Source organism: Oncorhynchus mykiss, chromosome 21 (genome assembly GCF_057628025.1).
Source record: "Oncorhynchus mykiss isolate SJ-2025 chromosome 21, ASM5762802v1, whole genome shotgun sequence".
NCBI classification, from domain to species: Eukaryota; Metazoa; Chordata; class Actinopteri; order Salmoniformes; family Salmonidae; genus Oncorhynchus; species Oncorhynchus mykiss.
The window spans coordinates 18,860,001-18,883,205 of NC_143042.1; the positions used below are offsets into that span (position 1 = coordinate 18,860,001).

The following is a 23,205-nucleotide window of genomic DNA, read 5'->3' on the forward strand; positions in this document are numbered from 1 at the left end:
TTACAAACTAAGCTACATGCTTACGTACCAGTGTAGAGACATGCAAATTGCCAGAGGCAAAGGCCTAAAGTAGACACAACGACCGAACTAAACACTCACAGTGAGTTGATGAAGAGGAGCGATTACATGTTTAACTGTTGTGTTGGATATGGCTGCCTTTACTTACTCAAATATCTGCATCAGAGTTCCACCCGTGTCACGTTTCAGGTAACAAGCCGTCTTTGTGTGTGCAGCACGGATTCAGTCTTTCATTCATATGTGCGACAAGTAGAGCACTTCATTGGATAGTACAGTGACCCTGTAATGCAAAAAGTTTCAAAAAGCTCTTTGTCAGCGGGAGCTAATGTTGATGTGTTCGCCGTTACGAAACGGGAATATAATCAACCATTTCATTTTTGTATCGGTGGCCACAAAGGTTTTTGAAATGCTTCAATGTTGCATATTCATGAGATATTACATTCCATTATTTAGCGTTAACGTCCAAATGTCCGCATTTAGTCAAACTAGCATTAGTATGTTAATAGATACCGTTGTCGTCTGAACATTTGCATACGGATTATACCACGATAGAATATAAAAGGTTTGGATATTCTATCTAAAAATAATACAAAAATATATATTTTTTGTGTTGCTAGTGTTTGTGTGAATGCGTTTGTACTGTGTGTGTGTATGTGCATGTGTGTGTGTGTGTGTGTGTGTGTGTGTGAGTGTGTAATGTGTATGTAATGTGTGTGTGCCTGCGCAAGTTCATTACAGCTACTAACTTTCAATACAAAGATATAAAAGCTCCCACATTGAGGGAATAGTCCCCGTTTTCATCCACATAGTTAACTTAACACAATGTCACATCCATTGACAAACCCTTCTATATTATACACGCATTCCTCTGCCATCCGTAATGAACACGTCCGTGCAGATTGACTCTGTAAAAAGAGTCCATGGTGAATGTATGGATTGTTGAGCTATAGCTCCCCTCTAGAACACAGAGCACACTGCCGTGTCTGCCACTTCACGGAACATTCCAAGATTCCATTTCATGAATCTCAATGACACTGGCTCTACATTGGACCTTTGGAGCTGTCTCACGGAGACTGTGAGAGGTCTGGGCTCTGACTAGATGACAGGGCTATGGAACGGAGCAGAACAGTCACTCTCGGGTTGGCATTAGCAGCGCGGCACAGCGCGTTCACAATGCTCCGGCTACGGAAACCCTGTCTGATTCATGAACTCCGGGCTTTTGTGGCCTTCCTAATGGCACGCCGGGAGGGCAACAACACAACGCTACGCACACGCAGTAACACAAAGACAGCCGGCCCAGCTTTTCCCATCCAGGGCTGTTCACTAGGAACAGAAAGACCGCGGGACCGCTCTATAAGCTCCTTTTATAAGCCACGTAGAGCACAATAGCTAGGGCCTCGCTTTCCCCATCCACACACACACTATTCACTTCTTAATATCGCTCATCTGGGCTGAGAGAAAGCATTTAAAGGGGAGTGTTTCATCTCCATTGATTGTCTTGTGCAAGCCTGGGGTAGAGAATACAAAGTGAAAAGCAGACGAAAACAATTCGATAAAAAGTGACTTGAATGTGCCTTTCATAGGAAGGAACAATGGCCGCCTCACAATAGGCCTCAGGTTCCTCTCAAGTCTTCCAGCCTGGTTCTCATGCCACAAAGAAAATGGATTGACTTGAGTTCGGTAGCTGGAATACAATAGATATCCGTTCATGTTCGCCTTGGTAAAAGAGAGAGAGACTTGTGCTTTCCTCCAGCTCCAGGAAGAATTCTTAACACGAGTGTCAGAATGAGACGAAGCAACAAGGAAGGGGTTGGGCTGTCGGAACAACGTGATCCTGTTGATGAACTGCTATGGTGGCGTGAATACTCACAACAGTTTAACAAAACACAACATTAACCCTGCTTCTTTTCACTCCTCCTCTCCTCCCTCCCTTCTGTTCTCTCCTCCCTCTCCTCTCTCCTCCTCTCCTCCCTCCCTTCTGTTCTCTCCTCCCTCTCCTCTCTCCTCCTCTCCTCCCTCCCTTCTGTTCTCTCCTCCCTCTCCTCTCTCCTCCTCTCCTCCCTCCCTTCTGTTCTCTCCTCCCTCTCCTCTCGCCTCCTCTCCTCCCTTCCTTCTGTTCTCTCCTCCCTCTCCTCCCTTCCTTCTCTAATTGGAGATGAGGAGACATTTCTCTCTCTGTACAGGGTCGAAAAACAGCATTTTTCAACCTCTCCTCCTTCACTGTTTAACTCCTTCGTTTTTCCCACAGCAAAAGGGGGATCATCATGAACAATGCAACAATCTGCACTTAATGCTAATTTATACAACTAACTAATTACTACCAACTGGTGGAAATCACATATGGAGGTTCCCTCTCTCCCACGCTAGGGCTGTGAACTCAACGGTGTGTGTGTGTGTGTGTCCAAGCGTGCACGCGTGCATGTGTGTATGTGTGTTGGACACTTTGAGACAGCAGAGGGGCCTGTGGAGGATTAGCTAGCCCAGGGGATTGACACACAGACAGAGAGAGAGAGAGAGAGAGAGAGAGAGAGAGAGAGAGAGAGAGAGAGAGAGAGAGAGAGAGAGAGAGAGAGAGAGTCTGCTGGGCTCCCTCAAGTTCTCAAGGCCCCTTTCTTTCTTTCATTTTCTTTTCTATCTCCTCCTTTCTTGTTCTCTTCTTCTTCGGGGAATGTATCCGCCCTTCCTATTGTTAGCCATTCAAGCGTATGGATGCGTGAGTGAGCTCCTACCAGTGTGTGCTAGTGTGGCACAATGTCCCTGGCTAAGTGCTGTGCTATAAAATGCCCCACTGGCTCTAAAAGCGAGCTGGAGTTGTTTTGTTCGTCACCATGAAAATAAATGTGCTCTGTGACATACGTTAGTGATTGGCATTTTAGATATGGAGACGTGTGTGTGTGTGTGTGTTTCGGGCGTCTGCGTGCGTACGTACGTGTGTTTGTGCGCGCATAAGTCACAGCCCCCTCGGCAGTAAAAACAGCCCATTCCCCCAGACCCCTAGCTCTGTCTACAACCCCACAGATCATAAAGCTGCCGTTACACCTGACCTGGGACCTGCCCTTAAGACATCCTGGATGGCCTGAACCCAGAGCAGCACCATGAGAGAGGCTCCTTACTTCCTCTCTGAAAAGTGTTGTTGCACCACCTGACTACAGCTTTACAGTCAACATGTGTAATACAGCGTACATAGAGAACAGTAGAGATACAGAGATACAGTACAGATTACCAGCCTATTCAAACTACCAGGCAAATATTATATTAGTCAATATCAAGCATTCAGAGGGAGGCGAAGGGGGGCCAGAGTGGCCCTGACCATGAATTCACCCTGAGCAGGACTCAGAGAGGGACAGGAAAGGCAGAAAGACAGAGAGGGAATGAGAGAAGCAGAGTGAGTTTCCAGGGCAGGGAGAGAGGGGGTGGGGAGAAGCAGAGTGAGAGAGAGGGGGGAGAGAGGAGAGACAGAGAGGAATGGAGAGAGAGGGGGACTGAGAGGAAGGGGGACAGCGAGAGAGAGGGAGACAAAGAGGAAGGGAGAGAGAGGGGGACTGAGAGTGAGAGAGAGTGGGAGACAGAGAGGAAGGGGGACAGGTGAGAGAGAGGGAAACAGAGAGGAAGGGAGAGAGAGGGGGACTGCGTGGACCGAGGAGGACTGGTGAGTTGCCAGGGCAGAGGCAGTATCACTCTAGGGGCTGAGATGAACATCTGTGCCCCAAATACTGCAGCTAGTTTCCTCTATGATCTGGTTCTATCTCGCTTGTATATTTCACTCGCTATACAACAGTGGCGTGTGTGCTACCTAATCGAGGTGTGTGTTACTATAGGTTAAACGTACAGTCCAGTAGAGGCAGGGGAGGGTTAACTTCAGCCAACAGTGAAGTGCCTGTCCCTGGCTCCCTGTGTGTGTGTCAATCCAGCCCCAGTGCTGTCCCTCCTAAGCCCAGACCTGGCCCTCCTCTCACCCCTGCGCCCCCCCGTGCTGCTCTCTGATCTGCTCTCATTATTTGTCCTAATCACACACACATTCACTCCAGCACGGAATCACACACACACACACACACACACACACACACACACACACATCCCCCATCAACTCCTCTTCACACACTTCCAACTCTCTACTCAACATCTGACACAATTTAAAACCAGCATTATCACGCAGCGGTGTGTGTGTGTGTCTCGGGGGTAACAGGTAGGCAGAAGAGGAATGTGTTGTGTGTGAGCGCGGGGTAACATCACAAAGTCGATAAGGGAGCTCTATGGCTAGTCATTTATTAAAGGCCAACAGTGCTACTCCTGCTTGGGCTCTCTCTGGCAGTGGCTCAGCCAGCTGGGCTGCTCAGTGCTCTCTCTCTCTCTCACTCACACACACACACACACACACACACACACACACACACACACACACACACACACACACACACACACACACACACAGAGACACAGGGGAGACGAGGCAGTCTGTACTGACCCAGTATCTTACACACACACTCCAGCATGTCTTTGTACCATGCCACATTTATCTAGCCACTAAGTAGAGCAGCACTGGTCCCACTGATTAAAAACTATGTATTTGTAACTTCTGCCTCAACCCTGGACCAGTGTGTGTGTATGTGTGTGTGTGCGTGTGTGTGTGTGTGTGTGTGTGTGTGTGTGTGTGTGTGTGTGTGTGTGGAGACGCTGGTTTTACATAAGGCGAGTGTCTAAGAGAACATGGCTAGTGTCTAGCTCAAGGCCTGGTTATATAAAGCCAGCCTCTCTCTCTCTCCTCTTCTCCTTTCCCCTTTCTAGTCCTGTTTTTAGGGTGTTTATTGTTTTCTGACCATCTCTTTAGTCCTTCTCTCACATCCCTTTCTTCACAGCACATGTGCCTATACCGGGGTAAGTGTGCGTGTGAGTGTGCGCTAACATGTATTTTTGCAAGCCTGTGTGTGTGTGTATGTGTGTGTGTGTGTGCCCGCGTCCCTGTGTGTGTGTGCGTGTGTGTGTGTGTGTGTGTGTGTGTGTGTGTGTGTGTGTGCCCGCGTCCCTGTGTGTGTGTGCGTGTGTGTGTGTGTGTGTGTGTGTGTGTGTGTGTGTGTGCCCGCGTCCTTGTGTGTGTGTGTGTGTGCCTGCGTTCCTGTGTGTGTGTGTGCACACGTCCCTGTGTGTGTGTGTGTGTGTGCCCGCGTCCTTGTGTGTGTGTGTGTGCCTGCGTCCCTGTGTGTGTGTGTGCACGCGTCCCTGTGTGTGTGTGTGTGCCCGCGTCCCTGTGTGTGTGTGCCATTGATCCAGCTGGAGGCAGGCAGTGTGTGAAAGGGGGACTGCAGCAGTATTAATAAAGGCCTTTCATAATGATTAAAGCCTTCATTAATGTTTCATCCCAACCTGCCGTTTGCTGCTAATGGGCTTTGTGGGGAACACAACAAAACAATGGGTAGCTGGGAGAGAGAGAGAGAAAGAAAGCAAGAAAGAGAGAGAGAGAGAGAGAGAGAGGGCAGAGAAGGATGGAATGGATTTTTATATAGTAGGGTCTCTCTCTCTCTCTCTCTTTCTCTGTCTGTCTCCACCCTCACTCTTCATCCCCCCTTTTCTTTCCTCCCCTCTTTATGCCTTTCTGTTCTGTCTGTCTTGTGTGTGTGTCTATTATAGATTGGGAGTTCTGTGTGTGTGTGTGTGTGTGTGTGTGTGTGTGTGTGTGTGTGTCTGCTCTCAAGGCGCTGAGGCCTTTTGTTAGGGTGTTTCAGTTTAACGGCAACGGTCGGGGAGATAATGGCACTACCCATTCTGATGTGGCACTGTAGCTCTGCTAATGGAGTGTGTGAAGCTACCGCTACTGCTCTCGAACTGTGTGTGTGTGTGTGTGTGTGTGTGTGTGTGTGTGTGTGTGTGTGTGTGTGTGTGTGTGTGTGTGTGTCTTCGTCTGTATCTGTACTGCCTGACTCACAGATATTATTGTGGTTATAGTATGGCCAGACCACGGAGTCCTCTTGTACAATAAACCCAATCCAACAACAGAACTCAAAAAGTTTCACAGCTTCTAGCCAACAGCACACTTCTCAGAATCTCTACAAACAACCCTGTTTATTGCGGGTCTTTTCCACCAAACTCAAAATAACCTTTTTGACATTATGACTAGCTAGATAAACTCCACATACCAACTGGAACAACCGTACCTGAGTGGAGCTGAATGTAGGCCAACTATAACTGGCAAAACCATAAGTCTCTGGGACTCACACAAGCGTGAAAACACACATGCCCCCAGCACTGTTTTCTCACTTGTTGGGCCCTCTGTGAAGTGGAACTGGACTGTGGGGCTCAATGCAGAGCCAAAACAGCCACAGGTAGAATAGTGTATTATTTCAAGGGCAGAAGAAAATAACTCCAGTATATTATGGGACTTTGAAGCAGAAATTGTAATATAAACATTTGTCCTAATAATGGCCCACGGCCACATATGAAGAAATGCTTGGAGCAAATGACTTTGTACAGGGCCTGTTACACTGACTGGTCTACACACACCTCCATGCAGTGTGGCGGTCTGTTATATGTACTATAAATAACCTGTACTGTACACACACACTAACACACATGCCCGCATGCATACACTGCTGGCTTTCTTGTCCTGGCCTCGGCCTGTTGGACTTAGGGATCAACTGTAAAATTGTTGTGTGGCATACTCAAGAGTCTGAGCAAAGTCAAGGTGTCCACACACACGCAGCAGCAGCTGGATACACCCACACACACACACATAGACACATTTCCACTAAAAAGCCTCTTAAGGATCTCTACAGATCGGTGTCCCATCCTCGGGAGGGTTGAGCTAATGTGCACTTATGAGATTAGCATGGGGTTGCAAGTAACAAGAATATTTCCCAGGACATAGATATATCTGATATTGTCAGAAAGCTTAAATTCTTGTTAATCTAACTGCACTGTCCAATTTATAGTATCTATTATAGTGAAAGAATACCATGCTATTGTTTGAGGAGAGTGCACAGTTATGAACTAAGCACATTAGGCACATTTGGGTAGTCTTGATACAACATTTTGAACAGAAATGCAATGGTTCATTGGATGATTCTAAAACTTTGCACATACACTGCTGCCATCTAATGGCCAAAATCTAAATTACGCCTGGGCTGGAATAATACATTATGGCCTTTCTCTTGCATTTCAAATATGACGGTACAAAATAAACATTTTTTTTTTCTTTGTATAATTTGTTACCAGATCGAATGTGTTATATTCTCCTACATTACCTTCACATTTCCACAAACTTCAAAGTGTTTCCTTTCAAATGGTATCAAGAATATGCATATATATGCTTCAGGTCCTGAGCTACATGCAGTCAGGTTTGGATATGTCATTTTAGCCAAAAATTGAAAGAAAGAACACACACGAAAGCACACAGAGATCACCTGCTACTAAAGGCTAAAGTGAGAGTGTGTGTGTGTGAGAGAGAGAGAGAGAGAGAGAGAGAGAGAGAGAGAGAGAGAGAGAGAGAGAGAGAGAGAGAGAGAGAGAGGGGAGAGAGAGCAGTAAAAGGCTGATGGTCCCTGTACTATCAGCTTGTAATATATATGCAAAGTGGTTGTTAGACAATGGCTCTGGACAGCTGATGCTGACTGCCATCAAACAAAGGGATGACTCTCTCTGTCACATACACACACCAACCCACACACACACACACCCACACACACACACACACCCACACACACACACCCATACACTTACAGAAACACAGACAGTCACCAGGCTGTTACAAAATGTGTTCGTTAGCATGGAGCAATTGAGGGAGGGAGACCTGGCACTATCACCTGCTACTAAAGGGTAAAGTGAGAGAGAAAACGAAAGAGAAAGAGAGAGAAACATAGAGAGTAAGAGAGTGAAAAAGAGAAAGATAGATAGTGAGAGAGAGAGAGAGAGAGAGAGAGAGAGAGAGAGAGAGACAGAGAGAGAAAGAAAGTGATAGGGCATGTGTGTGTGTGTGTGTGTGTGTGTGTGTGTGTGCACAGTACAGGTTATTTTATTATTTTGGAACTTTTGTAAGTGTAATGTTTACTGTACATTTTTATTGGTTTATTTCACTAAGTGTTTATTATCTATTTCACTTGCTTTGGCAACATATGTTTCCCATGTCAATTGGGCCCTTGAATTGAAATAGAGAGCAATGGAGAGTGATAGGGAGAAAAGAGAAAGCGATACAGAGCAGTACATCTTTGTACATGGTGACTGACCTTCTGGTTCGTTTTTGATGAGCTCCTCCATCTTCCTCTGTTTCAGTGTGTCCACCACGTCAGCCAGGCTGCCCTTACGTCTCTCTGGGGTCCCCAGCGCTGCGGCCCCTGAACCCCCCTCCTCCACCTGCTGCTTACTGCCTGGAGAGGTAGAGGAGTTGTGCTGGGGGTAGGGGCTCAGAGACCAACCCTTACTGCCATCCTGGTCCTGCAGAGAGAAAGAGAGAGAGAGAAAAAGAGAGAGAGAGAGAGAGCGAGAGAGAGCGAGAGCGAGAGAGAGAGAGAGAGAGAGAGAGAGAGAGAGAGAGAGAGAGAGAGAGAATAGGGGAGAGGAAGTATGAGTACTTGTATTAAAGGCCCAGTGCATTCATAAACATGATTGTCTTACATATATTTCCACACTATGAGGTTGGAATAATATTGTGAAATTGTGAAAATTATGATATTTCCCCTTTCAGTGTGAGAGCTTTTTTGGTGGGATGGAGTTTTAGCCTGCTTGGTGACATCACCAGGCAGTTAATTCGTTAATAGACCAATAAGAAATATAGTTCCAAACCTCTCTGCCAATAACAGCTAGTTTTCTGTTTCCTCCTGCCCACTCAGGCCATTCCCAGACAGTCCTAGCAAAATTATTTGCTTAGAAGCTATTTTTGTTTCTTTTTGACCATTTTAATTGAAATCATTCACACTAAGGTACTTAATTGTTCCCCAGAAATGATTTTATATTGAGATAAAAATGGCTGAGTTGGACATTTAATAATATTCCATTAATTAGAGTTTGAATTCAGCTTATTGCTGATGTTTGTGGCAAAACCAGTCTCTCAAACTCACTCACAGAACAGCCACAGAGAGGAAGAGAGGAGATGGGGAGAAGTAGAGAAGTATAAGGGGATGAGCGAAGGAGAAGAGAGAGAAAGGGAAGAGCGTAGGAAGAAAGGAAATCCAGACAAGATTCAAATGTAAAACTCAAGAGATCCGTATGGAGGAGAGGAAGACGACAGTAATTGGCATCCTCCCTCTCACTATCCCTCGTTCTCTCCTTCTTTTAGCTGGCTGTGCTACACTTTCATCGGTGGCCAGCCATCTTAAGTTTAGGGCACTCACTCTCTGCTGGATCCTAAGGAATCTGCATGCCACTGACTTGGAGGTGGTTAACAGAGGAAAGACATAAAACACACAGGATTTCACTCAGGCTGTTGGGAGAGAGCTACTGTCATGTCTTTCAAAGACTAAACCGTTTCACTTTGAAAGAGATCCAATAAGCATTCCCTGCTAGTCCAAATGTCTCACTTGCAACTTTTCTTGGTGAAAGAGCTTATTTGTGACAATAAACTTAAGTTGCATCGCCATCCCAAAAATGTACAGAAAATGTACACACAGCGACCAGAAACTGTAAGTTTCACATCAAAGAACATCCTGGAATCATAACCTTTGATATACCAACTCCACTGTCCTGTCAAGAGATTTCGCGGGGTCTCAACTAAATGAACTGTGACAATGTGGTGACGACCTTGTCGTGATCAGCTTTGTGTCTGCACGCACACTTCAGCTGCCAACTTTAACAAGCGTACACACACTTACACTACATCACACTGCACGCACGGACACCCACACCCACAACACAACACACTAAAACAGGTGGTGTGAGATAATAGGAACAGATTAGTCAAAGATTAACCCTGATTTACAGATGAACGATTGACCTTGTCTGCAAATACCTGACCTGTTTTGTAATTAAACTTGACAAAAGATCTCCCTGGCTTTTTCCAGAGAGAAGTGTAGATGCTTAGGGCAGCAACACCCGCTGTGTGTGTGTGTGTGTGTGTGTGTGTGTGTGTGTGTGTGTGTGTGCGCGCGTGTGCGTGAGCGTGTGTGCGCATGTATGTGTGTGTGTGATGGGTGTGTGTGTTGTTTGTGTGGCAGACAATGAGTTTATCCCAGGGAAAAGACAGAGGACTGGGAATGCTTGGCCTATCTCACACCTTTAGGAGGTACGCCAGTGTTTTACACTCCCAAGTGGCACAGCGGTCTAAGGCACTGCATCTGACGCCTCAGTGCTAGAGGCGTCACTACAGGCCCTGGTTCGATTCCAGGCTGTATCACAACCGGCCGTGCTCCTATAGGGCGTCGTCCGGGTTAGAGTCATTGTAAATAAGAATTTACAATTTGTTCCTAACTGACTTGCCTAATTAAATAAAGGTTAAATGAGCAGATGAGGTACTGAACTCATTTCCTGATGGAGGTACAGTAGTTTCCTGATGAATATCGCTGCCACATACCGTAACTGTCTACTATGAACTGCACCATCCACAGCAGATCATTCCGCAGGTCTGAAGTCAGTTGGTTTCACCTTGTAATATTGATATGACTTTCATTGTCAACGAACCGGCACGTTATAGCAGAGAGACGAGCAAAGTCCAGAAGGGAACAGATTCTCACCTGGGAAAGTGCTGTCACTTTCCCCGACTCCTCCTAGGGACTGTATACATGTACACTCACTCACACCACTCCCAGAGAGGAAGTCAACACGTTCAATAATTCACTCACAGATGGGTTTTAGGGACGTGAATGAACGCCAGTGGATAGCCAGAGCAATAAGTGAAATTCAATAGGTGAGACATGTCGCCAGGTTCCTTGGTCACGGTAAAGTATAATAGTGGCGGTTCTGTGTTTTTGTCCCGCGATCTCCACGTTTCTAATGAGGTGGCCATCTAGTCTGCTGATCACTGAAGGCTACAGAACTGTTAACGCTCCTTTCATCTTGCGATCTCTCTTTCCACCCTCTCTCTCTCTCTCGCTCTCTCAATTCAATTCCAATTCAATGGGTTATATTTGCATAGGAAACATATGTTTACATTGCCAAAGGAAGTGAAATAGATAATAAACAAAAGTGAAATAAGCTGAATAAAATGAACAGTAATTAACTGGAGACATTTAAAATGTCATATTATGACTACAGTATATACAGTGTTGTAAAGATGGGCAAATAGTTAAATAAACATAAATATGGGTTGTATTTACAATGGTGTTTGTTCTCTCTCTCTCGGCTGACACTGGAGCATGCTTACTGTGTGCTGGTAAACCGTCGTCAAGCGGGGGGGCGGGGGGTGTAGGTGTGGGGCGTCAGGGGGGTTCTGTGTGCAGTGGACGGGGGGACGGGGGCTTGGTTTGAACTTTTTAGTACTGTTACAGTGATGTGACAACACAGTCTCTCCATCCTTCCCTCCTAGGATAAGGGAAGTCACATGAGAACCTTATTGATGAGACCAGAAACAGCCAAAGGGGGAGAGGAGAGAGAGAGAGAGCGAGAGAGGCTGAAAGAGAGAAGAAGAAATAAAAAGAAAGAGAGAGAGAGAGAGAGAGAGAGAGAGAGCGAGAGAGGAGAATGGCAGAGGTTTTCCATCGGTTGTGACTGGATCTGCCCACATTAGTGAAGCATGGCATCTCCACCAGCCCAGTCACACCTGTCACATCCCATTTATTTAATCCACTGCATACTTAGCAAGGCAGCACTCTTTATTTCTAGAAAAGACGTCGTGAAAAGAAAAACAAACAGAAAAGAGAGCGAGATGGAGGGATGGTGGAGTATGCTCGGATCTCTTTCCCTCCCTTCTTCAAATCTACACACGACATCTTGAGACGGCCACAATGAGGGTCATTTCTTAATCAAAGAGAATTAATACAACATGATTCCTCCTCAAAGCCGGCTACATTTTGACTGTCATCCACATAGCACCATACTCCATACTATAATCCACCCGCCATACACGGACAACATATTTACTCAAGCTATTCAAGTAGCCTGCAGAAGACCACAACAAACGGCAAGTCCAACTCAGGAATCCGCCTGACAACCTATCTTACAGAGACCTGATTGTATTTGTGTGTGTGTGTGTGTGTGTGTGTGTGTGTGTGTGTGTGTGTGTGTGTGTGTGCACATACTAGAGAGAGCATGTTTTTAATAATAAAAATGTATTTATAAATACTGTAAATGTTAGACTCTGTCTAAAAAAGAAAGAATGCTTATTTGTCTGCGTCTGTGTGTGTCTATGTGTGTATGCATGTCTGTGTATGCTTGGGTGGTGTTTAAGTATGTTTGTGTGAGTGCCAGTATGTTTGTAGCATGCGCCAGTGAGTGTGAGTCTATGTATTTGATGTGGCAGGCTGACAGTGTGGGTGGTTCTGCTGCCTTTAGTTTGCAGATGTCAATTCTCTTCCGAACGGCTGTAACAAAGTGAAACTGCGCCTCTCTCCTTCTCTCCCTCTCCTCCTTGCTCTCGTTCTCTCTCTCCGTTCTTTATCCCTTTAGTGCCTCTGCATGGGAACAGAATTAAACAACTTTTGTCTTCTTAAGCTCATCTGTGAGGAGAGGCAGATTTAAACACACTTAACTCTTGCCAAAAAAAATGCAAAATGCTATTTTTTCCATCCGCCAGCACAGATGCTCATGTTCCCTCTCTCTTTTTATTCCTCCGTCTTCCTCTTCCCTCCTTCATTCTCTCCATTGCCCTCCAGGAGAAACCTACCCATTTACCTTAGAGGGTCTCGGTTTCTTTCTTTTTCTCTCTCTGTTTCCGTCCCTCTCTCTCTCTGTCCCTCTGTCTTTCCCCTTCTCTCTATTTTTCTCTCTCTGGGTACATTTTTCTCTTTCTGGGTACATTTTTCTCTCTCTTGGTACATCAGAGCACACACACCCCTCCACCCTGTGTGGGTTTGAAGCAGAACAGAGCAACACTAACAGTAGCAATTGAGGGGGTGCAATTCTCTGCCATGTCTCCAAGTTGGGACGGTGTATGTGTTTAATGTGTGGTGCCGTGGTGTCGACAATTAAGGCATGGCCAATCTGGCAGTGGGAGTCACAGGAGGCATCTGAAGCGCGCGCACACACACACACACACACACACACACGCACGCACATACACTAGAGGGATGTAAGTGCTTGCTCCTGGAGGTGACACTGACACCTACTCACTGGTCTTAAGCCAGCGCTGCCATACACACACACACACACACACACACACACATAGACACTGCTCAAACAATCCCAATCCTTTTAGCGTGAGTCTAAACACACACCTCGTCTGCTCTCTGACTCTGAGTCTGTTGTGGCATCCGCACACACCGGTTGGCCTACTCACAGCCTAACCCTACCCCACACTCCTTACCCCACCCCCCATCTTATCTCAGCTTGGAGGACAAATACTCACCTCACATAACCTACAAAGACCATCCCATCCACACACTGTAGTAAAAACGTGTTCTTATTTTATCTAATAATGTATAATTTACAATTTCACAATAATAATCATAACTTAAATATATATATATATATATATATATATATATATATATATATATATATATATATATATATATATATTAAAATGCAATAATAATAATAGTCCTATGATCTATTTTGTTTTTAAATCATTGCACAAAATGGTCGAGCTATTCCAGTTAAATTTACCTAAACAGAAATGCGCAGCTTTATTTTGTATATTTTAAATAACAGTTTATTAAATCAATGCATGCCAATATTTTTAAGAGGCCCTTAATTGTCTACAAGCAAGCATGTGTTTATTCATTATGACAGCACTGGCAGGAGAAACTAAGTGTGACCACTGCGTTTGGTTTAAGTGCTTGGTGTGCTGCTTCAAATCTGTCAAAATTCATACGAAAAAAAATCGAATCGAAGGCAGGCGGCGCCTGGAGAATCTGGACCTGAAATAAGCAGATGAATATTGTTGTTGTTGCTGTTTTTTTGTTTCTTGAGCGCGCGGCAGGACCTTATTAAACGGACAAAGGGTACAGTAATTAATACCTATCCATTACTACATGTCTGTGAAATCCTTCCCACGCTAACGCAATTTAACTGTTTGATTAGGCTACTAACCGTACAACTCAGGGGAAGAAGTGGAGAAAGAAAGAAAGGATAAATGCGCACCTTCATTTACTTCTACAAACACACACGAGGGGGGGGAAAGTGTTCGTTTTTTTAACTGCACCTCCTCTCCTCTCCTCTCAACTCAGAGTGGCAGCTTGGAGAGATGAAGAGGTCAGTGTGTTGGGGAGCGCGCCTCGCTGCCGTGTTAATTTACCATGACAAGATAAAGCGCGGTAATCTCCTGGCGGATGCTGCCTCTACAGCCGCCACTACCCGGGGACGAGCGCAGTCCATTTCCTCTCCCATATCACTTTATACAATTGCCGTGACAAAGCCCCTCCGAGGCGCGCGGTGTAAAGCTCTCTCTCTCTCAACTCTTCTGCCAGTCAGCGCAGAGCGGATTGAGAGGGTAAAGCCGTAGCAAAACTTAACATCTTACAAATGCCAAGCCTTGCCGTTTGCGCTAAATCCACCCTGTCCAGGAGACGGCTCGGTCGCGCTTTAATAATCCACATCAAATATTATGCGGGCGCACCCCTCCTTCTTCTCCTTTTACTGATTCTGCTGTCAGTCAACCAACTGGCTCAAATCGCATCTCCTGTATAGTGGAATTTATAGTGTTGAAATACGTACGGAATTTGGAGATTATATTTGTAGCATAGGCCTAAGTAATAATAATAATAATAATAATAATACAAGGAAATATAATTATACTTGAATTATTCATTAATACGTGATTCATCACACTTAAAACAATAATCATTACTAAACGTGTTAACATTTCAAACCAATGCCTGATCTAATGTCTCAGTTTAAAAATACCTCCCACTATTATCTGAACATTACAAAGGCTATATAACCTGTAGTCTCCCAAACATCAGGTCCAAAACCTACTGTCAACAGCATGCCATGACAACGTCTATCTTCCCGGTGGGAGAGCGAGAAAGAGGACTTTGGTTTACAGTCAGTGACTGTTGTCTGACAGGCAGCAGAGTCCAGTCTGATGTGCAATCAGCAGGTTAATTACATAATTAGCTTACCATTATGGTCCTTAATCACCCTTTCATTGTTTTACAGCCAGAGTCATCTCACAACATTTGCTGTGTGGTGGTACAGGTGAAAGGTCTGAAGACAATGTGCTGCTTTCAGCTAGCTGCTCTTCAGGTGTGGCTCAACGTGAGGCTAACGTGAGGAAACTATGAGGGTTACTGAGGCTACACGCACACGCACGCACACACGCACACACACGCACACACACACACCTATACATCCCAATGATTATATGCATTTACTGTCACCACACACAGTCACCCTTTTCCCAGCAGAACATGACTCACTGACATGGCTCACACTGACAGTCACACATGTCCACGTCTCCATGCCTCGCTGTCTCCATGCCTCGATACAGCACAGACACAGGCTTTCACACTAAAACAAAAAGGAAACGCGATTCACACCATAAGAGCACTCTCGAGCATCTTTTGTGTCCAGTTTCCCCCCAATATTATTTCCTCTGTTGGAAGTATGTGTTACTTCAAAACCGGATGCCATAACTACAACTCTCTGTAATTACAATCTAATGAAGGATAAATGAGGATAAACTGATCCTAGACCAGTCCTTAAGTGCCAACTTCCACCTTGACAGTGTGGCAGGATTTAAAACTCCAGACGACCAATTAGAAGAGTCGAAACAAAGCCAAGTAGCCAATAAGAGCAGTTATATGATATGAAGACAACGAGGGGTTGTTTTACCATGGCACTGTGCAGGGTGGGGGGGCTGTCCAGGGGGCGGGGCGAGCGGGGGGACACCTTGCTGCAGTAGGGAGTCAGGGGGAGGTGCATGACAGCCTGTCCATCATCTCTCTCTTCCTCTTCCAGTCTCTGTCTGCTGGTTGCCATGACTACCTCTCCATCTGTCCCCCCATATGGAGAGATTGGTCGCTTGGAAGACATCCTGGAAAAAACAGAGAGAGAGAAAGAAGAGAGAGGGGGAGAGTGAGTATGAAACATTCAGGGATGTAATATGAGCTGTGGGTGACAGTGGGAGAAACACTAGCCGTTGATTCATTTCAATAGTTATATTTATAGAAATAGTTCATCATTATTAATTCCCTATTATTCAATGGTCCCCAATGGCCCGCTCTCTGTGTCTCTGAATCCCAAGACCTCTCTCTCTCTCTCTGCAGATAATACCCACTATAATAATATACAGTAAATCATCTACATCCGCTAGCCAGAGGAAAAGCTCTTTAGACCTTCAAACACAATCACATCCATGTTTACCATCAGGTCCTTTCAGAGCGCACACACACACACACACACACACACACACACACACACACACACGGTACGCAATAACCCATTACTGCAAATGGAGCCAGGTTGGGCTGACATCTTATGACAAATGGCCGAGGCCTGACACAGGCCCTTTCACTCCAGCAGCACGCTGACAGTGATGTGTATGAAAACCTCGGCTCTGACGATACCAGTGAATATAACAAACATAGAGGCTGTGCATTTGTTACTTTGCCTTTGTTTCCCATTGAAAGCAGAGGGAGGGGAAGAACAGTGGCATCTATTAGATGAACTCTCCCCAACATAAATGTGCCCCCCGGTGAATAGGGACAAAATGAATACGTTCCAATAATAGAGTTTAATACGGCTGGCAGCGTCTCCCTAAGTGCTTTCAAAGGCTCTCGTTCAGCCTTGAAGCCACTGTTACGATGACCCAGGGTGAGAGGAGGGAGAGGGGGGGGTTGGAGAGAGAGGGGGGGGGGGGGGGGGGGTGAGAATACGAAACACTAATGTATACGCTGAAAGTCAGACATGCGAGGAGCAACAGGCTTGGAGCATAAGATTCTAAACTGTATTTCCAGCACCGACACCAACAACCATTCTGTTTGAGAAGGAGGAGGAGGAGACAAACAGGATAATACCTAAACCTTCTGAGCAGGACTGCTGTCCCTAGAGGTTCAAACAGATGCCAAATGTATTGAGTGTTCCTTCAAGGAAGTGAGTGGCAGCTGCCAGTATTCAGTGAGCTCTCTGTTTTTAATTCTACACTGTATTAATTAATAGTCCAGTAATCCAGTCACCTCTGTCTAGTCTGGGGCTGTGTCTGAAATCGGTCTTTCCTACTACTTCCTACAACTGCATACTGTGTACTAATCGTACTACATACTATTTACAATGTACTGTTTAGTAAAATCCAATGTGCTAAGCACCTATATACCAAGAATGCTTCATCATATATTTTGTTACAGAACGTCACTCTATCTGATTATCAGCTATTCTCGTTCCTCAATAGTGTTCAGTGAATTCTACTAGATGAAAATCCGAAATGAGTGTGACATCCTGGCATTTAAAGCATACAAAATGTCCAAAATGTCACATACTATAAAACGTTCTATTTTCGTGTACCCAAAACGCCTACTATTTACAACGTAAATATGTGTATTGGGACACAACCTGTGTGTCTGTTTCAGACTCAGGCCTCCCCAACAGTATCACTGTGGTCTAGAACCACAACACTCCAGGACCTTAACACTGACCTGGAAACAGATTATATCCCCTCTATTTATTGGCTTTCCTTGGGCTTCACGTCTGGCGTTGTTCCTCCACGCAGATCCACTTTCAGACATCATTTACTGCTTATTTGCTTCATGACAAAAATGAAGGCAAACAAGATATAGTGTTTCCTCGCTGCAGGGAAGGTCTGAGAAAAACCCACAGCAGTTATGGGACTGCGACTTTAACCACGCGACATGGAGGGGAAGAAAATCACTAAATCTATGGTTCTGTTGATAGTACACATGTGTAGTCGCAAATTGCTACATCGTGCTTACACCCATATATATATATACTGTATATATTTATATATTCTTCTATCTATATCAATATGCCTATATGCTAACTTGTATATTCTACTATCTGCACATGCCTATTCCAGAATTCCACACATGCTTTAAACAGCAGTGATGTTGACACATGATTTTAAATGATCAAATGAAAGTAAATTGTAAGACTGGTTTTTCCAAAACAACAACATAGTGTAGAAATGAAAACAATTGTGATATTTCTAAATATATGTCTTCATCATCTGTGAAACGTTAGAAAGTGTGTGTTGAGTTCCCCCAGTGTTTCACACTCTGGGCAGGGAGAGAGGAAGGCCCAGCTGTATCAACTACAGGCCACGCGACACGCACGCACGCACACACACACAGGAACACACACACGCACACGAACACGCGAACAAACGCACGCGCACACACACACACACACGCACGCACATGAACACACGAACACACACACGCACGCACGCACACACACGCACACACACACGCACACACACACGCACACACACACACACACACACACACACACACACACACACACACACACACACACACACACACTGCAGGTCTGTTCTCATCACAGGCTGTTTACTTTACCTCCTTTCACTCTCACACACTGGAGCCTTTTGTTTCTGCTACACACACACACACACACACCGACCCTACACACACCACTCCGATAAACATAGCCCCTCCTCACACACACACACAAACGCCCTCAGTCCACCCCACCTCAACCAGTCTACCGCACCTTAACTAGACCACCGCCCCTCCACCCATGTCCTGTCCACACCTCTCTGCCCAGCTGCACTCCTCCCATGTCCTCTAGACACCACACAGGACTGGAGTAGTATCCCTGCACACTGATCTAAGGTCAGTTTGGGGTTTTACCGCCTAATACTTCAGGTTAGCAGCGGGGGGGGGGGGGGGGGGGGGGGGGGAGAGCTGATCCTAGATCTGTGTATCTAAGATCAACTTTTGGGCAGGTCACACACCTCTCAGGAGAACAAGAACCCAGTCTGTTGGATGCTGTGACTCCGGAATATTCCTGAGGTTAGACACAACACCCTCTCCTCTCCTCCTCTCACCCCTCCATCCCCCCTCTTTCCTCCTCTCTGCTGTGCCCTCCTCTCTTCCCTCCGTCCCCCTCTCACCCCTCCATCCTTCCTCCTTTCACAGCTCTCCTCTTGAGCAATAAAATGTCTATTTTCCTCCAAGCCTTTGATGTCTAATTACTATAGAACTCAGCACACCGGGTGAGCAGGTTATAGCAGCTATTTCATTTCAAGTTGGCAGACCTGTCCTGCACAAGAGGCTGCTCCATGAAACATTGAACGCATGTACAGTAGTGATGTTGAGATTAAAAAGAAGAGCTTTATTAAGTAGATAAATTGGCAGCAAAGCCAGTCTCCAAGGTCATAATTAGCGACCATTAGCATAATTTCGCTCCTTCCTTCTGTGGCGCGAACACAGACAGACATGCCAAACACACCTCCCCTCTCTCCACGGCAGCCGGGAAAATAAAACCAGGCACACACGCACGCACGCACGCACACACACACACACACACACACACACACACACACACACACGCACACACACACCACTGGACCTTACGGCAAACTGAACATGCAGCGATGCTCTGAGCGCCAACCATCCAACCCATACATGATGTAAAAACAATCCTTTTAATCAACAACACGGGAGACACTGGAAAGAGAACTGGACATCTGATGTGTTCAGAGCTCACGACTCAAGTGTCCAGGTTTCCACCTTCCTCTCTCAACTGCTGTGGGAGTTAGTGGGTTCAAAACGCACACGCACGCACACACACACACACGCACGCACGCACACACACACACACACACACACACACACCCTGGCTGAGCGTTAGTGTTAGCTACTAAGCTTAGATTAAAGAACCACTTCCCCTGGACGACTTCATCTCTTTGATGATGACTGAGTGCTACTGTGTTAAGTCCCTCTCATATTACACATGTACATGTGCTGTTAAGTCACTAATCGGCCAAATACACTGTCCATTAACTACCCAAGTAGACTGATTGACTGTTAATCTCCGTCACAGACTGACTGACCAGTGGTTAACTCACTTAACACCAGCCAGTCCAGCACAAATGACCCACTTCAACGACGACTCTGCACAGAGAGAGAGAGGAACGAGATGACACACACAAATCTAGAGAGAGACACACACACACACACACGCTGGGCCCCGTATCTCATCACATCCCAGTAGCGATGTGTTAAATCATTCATATTAAAGAGCTCCGACGGGGGTAAAGATTTGTTTCATGTTTCATGAAGACTGAGTGAGAAACAAAGCAGTCATCTCCTATATGCTAGATGATATTACACACACCTCCAGACTGCTCTCTGTCTCCCTCTCTCTCCCCCTCTCTCTCTGTCTGTCTCTCTCTCTCTCTCTCTCCCCCTCTCTGTCTCTCTCCCCCTCTCTCTGTCTCTCTGTCTATCTGTCGCTCTCTCTCTCCCCAACTCTCTCTCTCTCTGTCTCTCTATCTGTCTCTCTCTCTCTCTCCTTATCTGTCTCATTTTCTTTCTCTCTCTCTGTCTCTCTGTCTGTCTCTCTCTCTATCTGTCGCTCTCTCTATCTGTCGCTCTCTCTATCTGTCGCTCTCTCCCTCACTCTCTTTCTGTCTCTCTCTCTCTCCTTACCTGTCTCATTTTCTTTCTCTCTCTCTGTCTCTCTGTCTGTCTCTCTCTCTATCTGTCGCTCTCTCTCTCTATCGCTCTCTCTCTCTATCTGTCGTTCTCTCTCTGTCCCTCTCTCTATCTATCGCTCTATCGCTCACTCTCTTTCTGTCTCTCTCTCAGTCTGTTGCTCTCTCTCTCTCTCTGTCGCTCTCTCTCTGTCTATCTGTCGCTCTCTCTCTGTCTGTCTCTCTCTCTATCTGTCGCTCTCTCCCTCACTCTCTTTCTGTCTCTCTCTCTCTCCTTACCTGTCTCATTTTCTTTCTCTCTCTCTGTCACTCTCTCTATCTCTCTCTCCCTCACTCTATCTCTGTGTCTCTATCTGCCTGTCCCTCTCTCTCTCCTCATCGGTCTCATTTTCTCTCTCTCTCTCTCTCTCTCTTTCTCTCTCTCTCCTCACTCTCTCTCTCTCTCTCTCTCCCTCTCTCTCTCTCTCCCTCCCTCTCTCTCGTTCCATCTCTATCTCACTTTCTTTCTCTAAATCTCTCTGTTCATCTATCTTTCCCTCTCTTAGTAATAATTCTCCCTCTTCTTCTACAGAGATCAGAATGTTTTTCTAGAGAATACTACATTAACTGTCTTATGTACACAACCATTATCCTCTATTTGAACTGTGATCCTGTACTTCAATTGCTGAATAAACATGCATAGTAAACAGATATAAATGAATATTAGAATTTCATATAGGTCAAATTTAGACTGCTTAAAATAATTTCAACATTACATCAAAATGGGGCTTTAAATCCACATCCCAAAAGGTAGTGATGTCATCTCTGTGCGACCCTTCCCCTACTACCTGTCAGTCAGTTGAAGGTAAGCTGCGTGTGAATGTGTGTGTGTGTGAGAGATAACTTCACAACAGTGTCTGAGGTAAGGGAACAGAACAGCGTATCAAACAGAAGTACAGAAAACCTCAGCATTTCCATAGGTACACTGTATAACACCCGAGGACTGAGTTTAAACAAATGTTCCCTCAGGTATTGAAATATGGTATCAACCCTCCCCTTCTTTAACTCTCCGTACACTCTGTTCTCTCTCTCTCTTTCTCTCTCTCTCTCTCTCTCTCTCTCTCTCTCTCTCTCTCTCTCTCTCTCTCTCTCTCTCTGAGGTGGCGCACTGGGATAGCTGTAGTATTGTCTTACTGAGTGATCCTTCTTTACACAATCAGCTGTTTGTCCCTCCTCCTCCTCCTCCTCCTCCTCCTCCTCCTCCTCTCTGTGTCTTGTCTGACTCTTAAGGATATTGCCTAATATCTATTAATAGGCTGTCCTCTCTGTCAGTGGGAACAGTGAGGCTGCAACAGGAGAAAGGGAACACATAAGCTGGTGGACTTAAGGACTCCACACTTCAATGGAGTCAATGATATTCCCTGGTTATTGTGGTGACTAGTAGCCATTTCAGCTAGAAGGCTACACACACACACACACACACACACACACACACACCAGCCAATCTCCTTGACTTGGCTGTCTTTCTATCTACTCAGTTCCAGTTACATGCTCAATGTCATATGGGTGACGACAAGAGGAGAGCATATAAAGGAATGAGAGAAACCTTGTAGCATTATTGCAGATGTACTGTATGCTAACATGACAGCATCGACACAGGCGCACACTCACACACAAAGCATCCTCTGTTTTTCTTCTCTGAAATGGAGGCTGAGGGAGCGACCTCGTTTCCTGTCCAGATTAACCACAAAAGGCAATGAGACAGTGGCTAGTGTCACTGTCATCAATGTCATCACACACACACAGCCGATGTTTGTAGTCCCAAGTACATGTGTGTGTGCTGTCAGGGAGGACAGAAGGCATGGGCCAGCTCATGCAGTTTGTGGTGCTCAAGTGCTTCAGTGCTTCCTTCGCACGTACACACACACGCTCACACACACGCTCACACACGCACGCACGCACACACACACACACACACACACAAGCACACACACACACACACACACACACACACACACACACACACACACACACACACACACACACACACACACACACACACACACACACACACACACACACACACACACACACTCTTCTGTTCTGTTCTGCCTGGGCTGTAGTTAGTCATCACTGTCATTGCAGCAGTCATGTTGTTGTAATTCTTATTTATTTCTTTAGACTGAGTCACCACGCTGTGATTTTCACTGACATTTTACCTTGGAGAGCTTCCATATGAGGGTTAGCTGGGGAAAATAAAGCAAGTGAAATGGGACTGAAAAAGACCGCCAGTCATTCACTCGGTCACTCCCTCTTTCTCGCTCTCTTTCTGGGCTGGTTGAGCTGACAGTCGCGGGGCTAGGCCGTGAGAAAGGTTTTGGAGGGAGAAAAACGGCAAAACGACAACGTCCCCGTTGCTTTTCAGGCCGGTTCCCTGATGCTTATGAGGGAAGAAGTGGAGCAGTAATGTTACAAAGTCTTGTCCATTTGTCTCAGTCACTCTCTACGGCTCCCTGTAAAAAAAACACCAGACAGAGTCTCACTCAGCTCTCTGGAGT

At 45.8% G+C, this 23,205-nt stretch overlaps 1 protein-coding gene across 1 annotated transcript in view; it reads right to left on the minus strand.

The window, feature by feature from the left end:
- LOC110501045 (transcription factor SOX-5) overlaps positions 1-23,205 on the minus strand; it is a 98,973-nt gene that overhangs the window by 70,773 nt on the left and 4,995 nt on the right. The window contains 2 exon segments of the mRNA XM_090215049.1: positions 8,232-8,439; positions 15,868-16,069. Of these exon segments, the coding sequence (XP_090071175.1) occupies positions 8,232-8,439; positions 15,868-16,069 (410 nt within the window).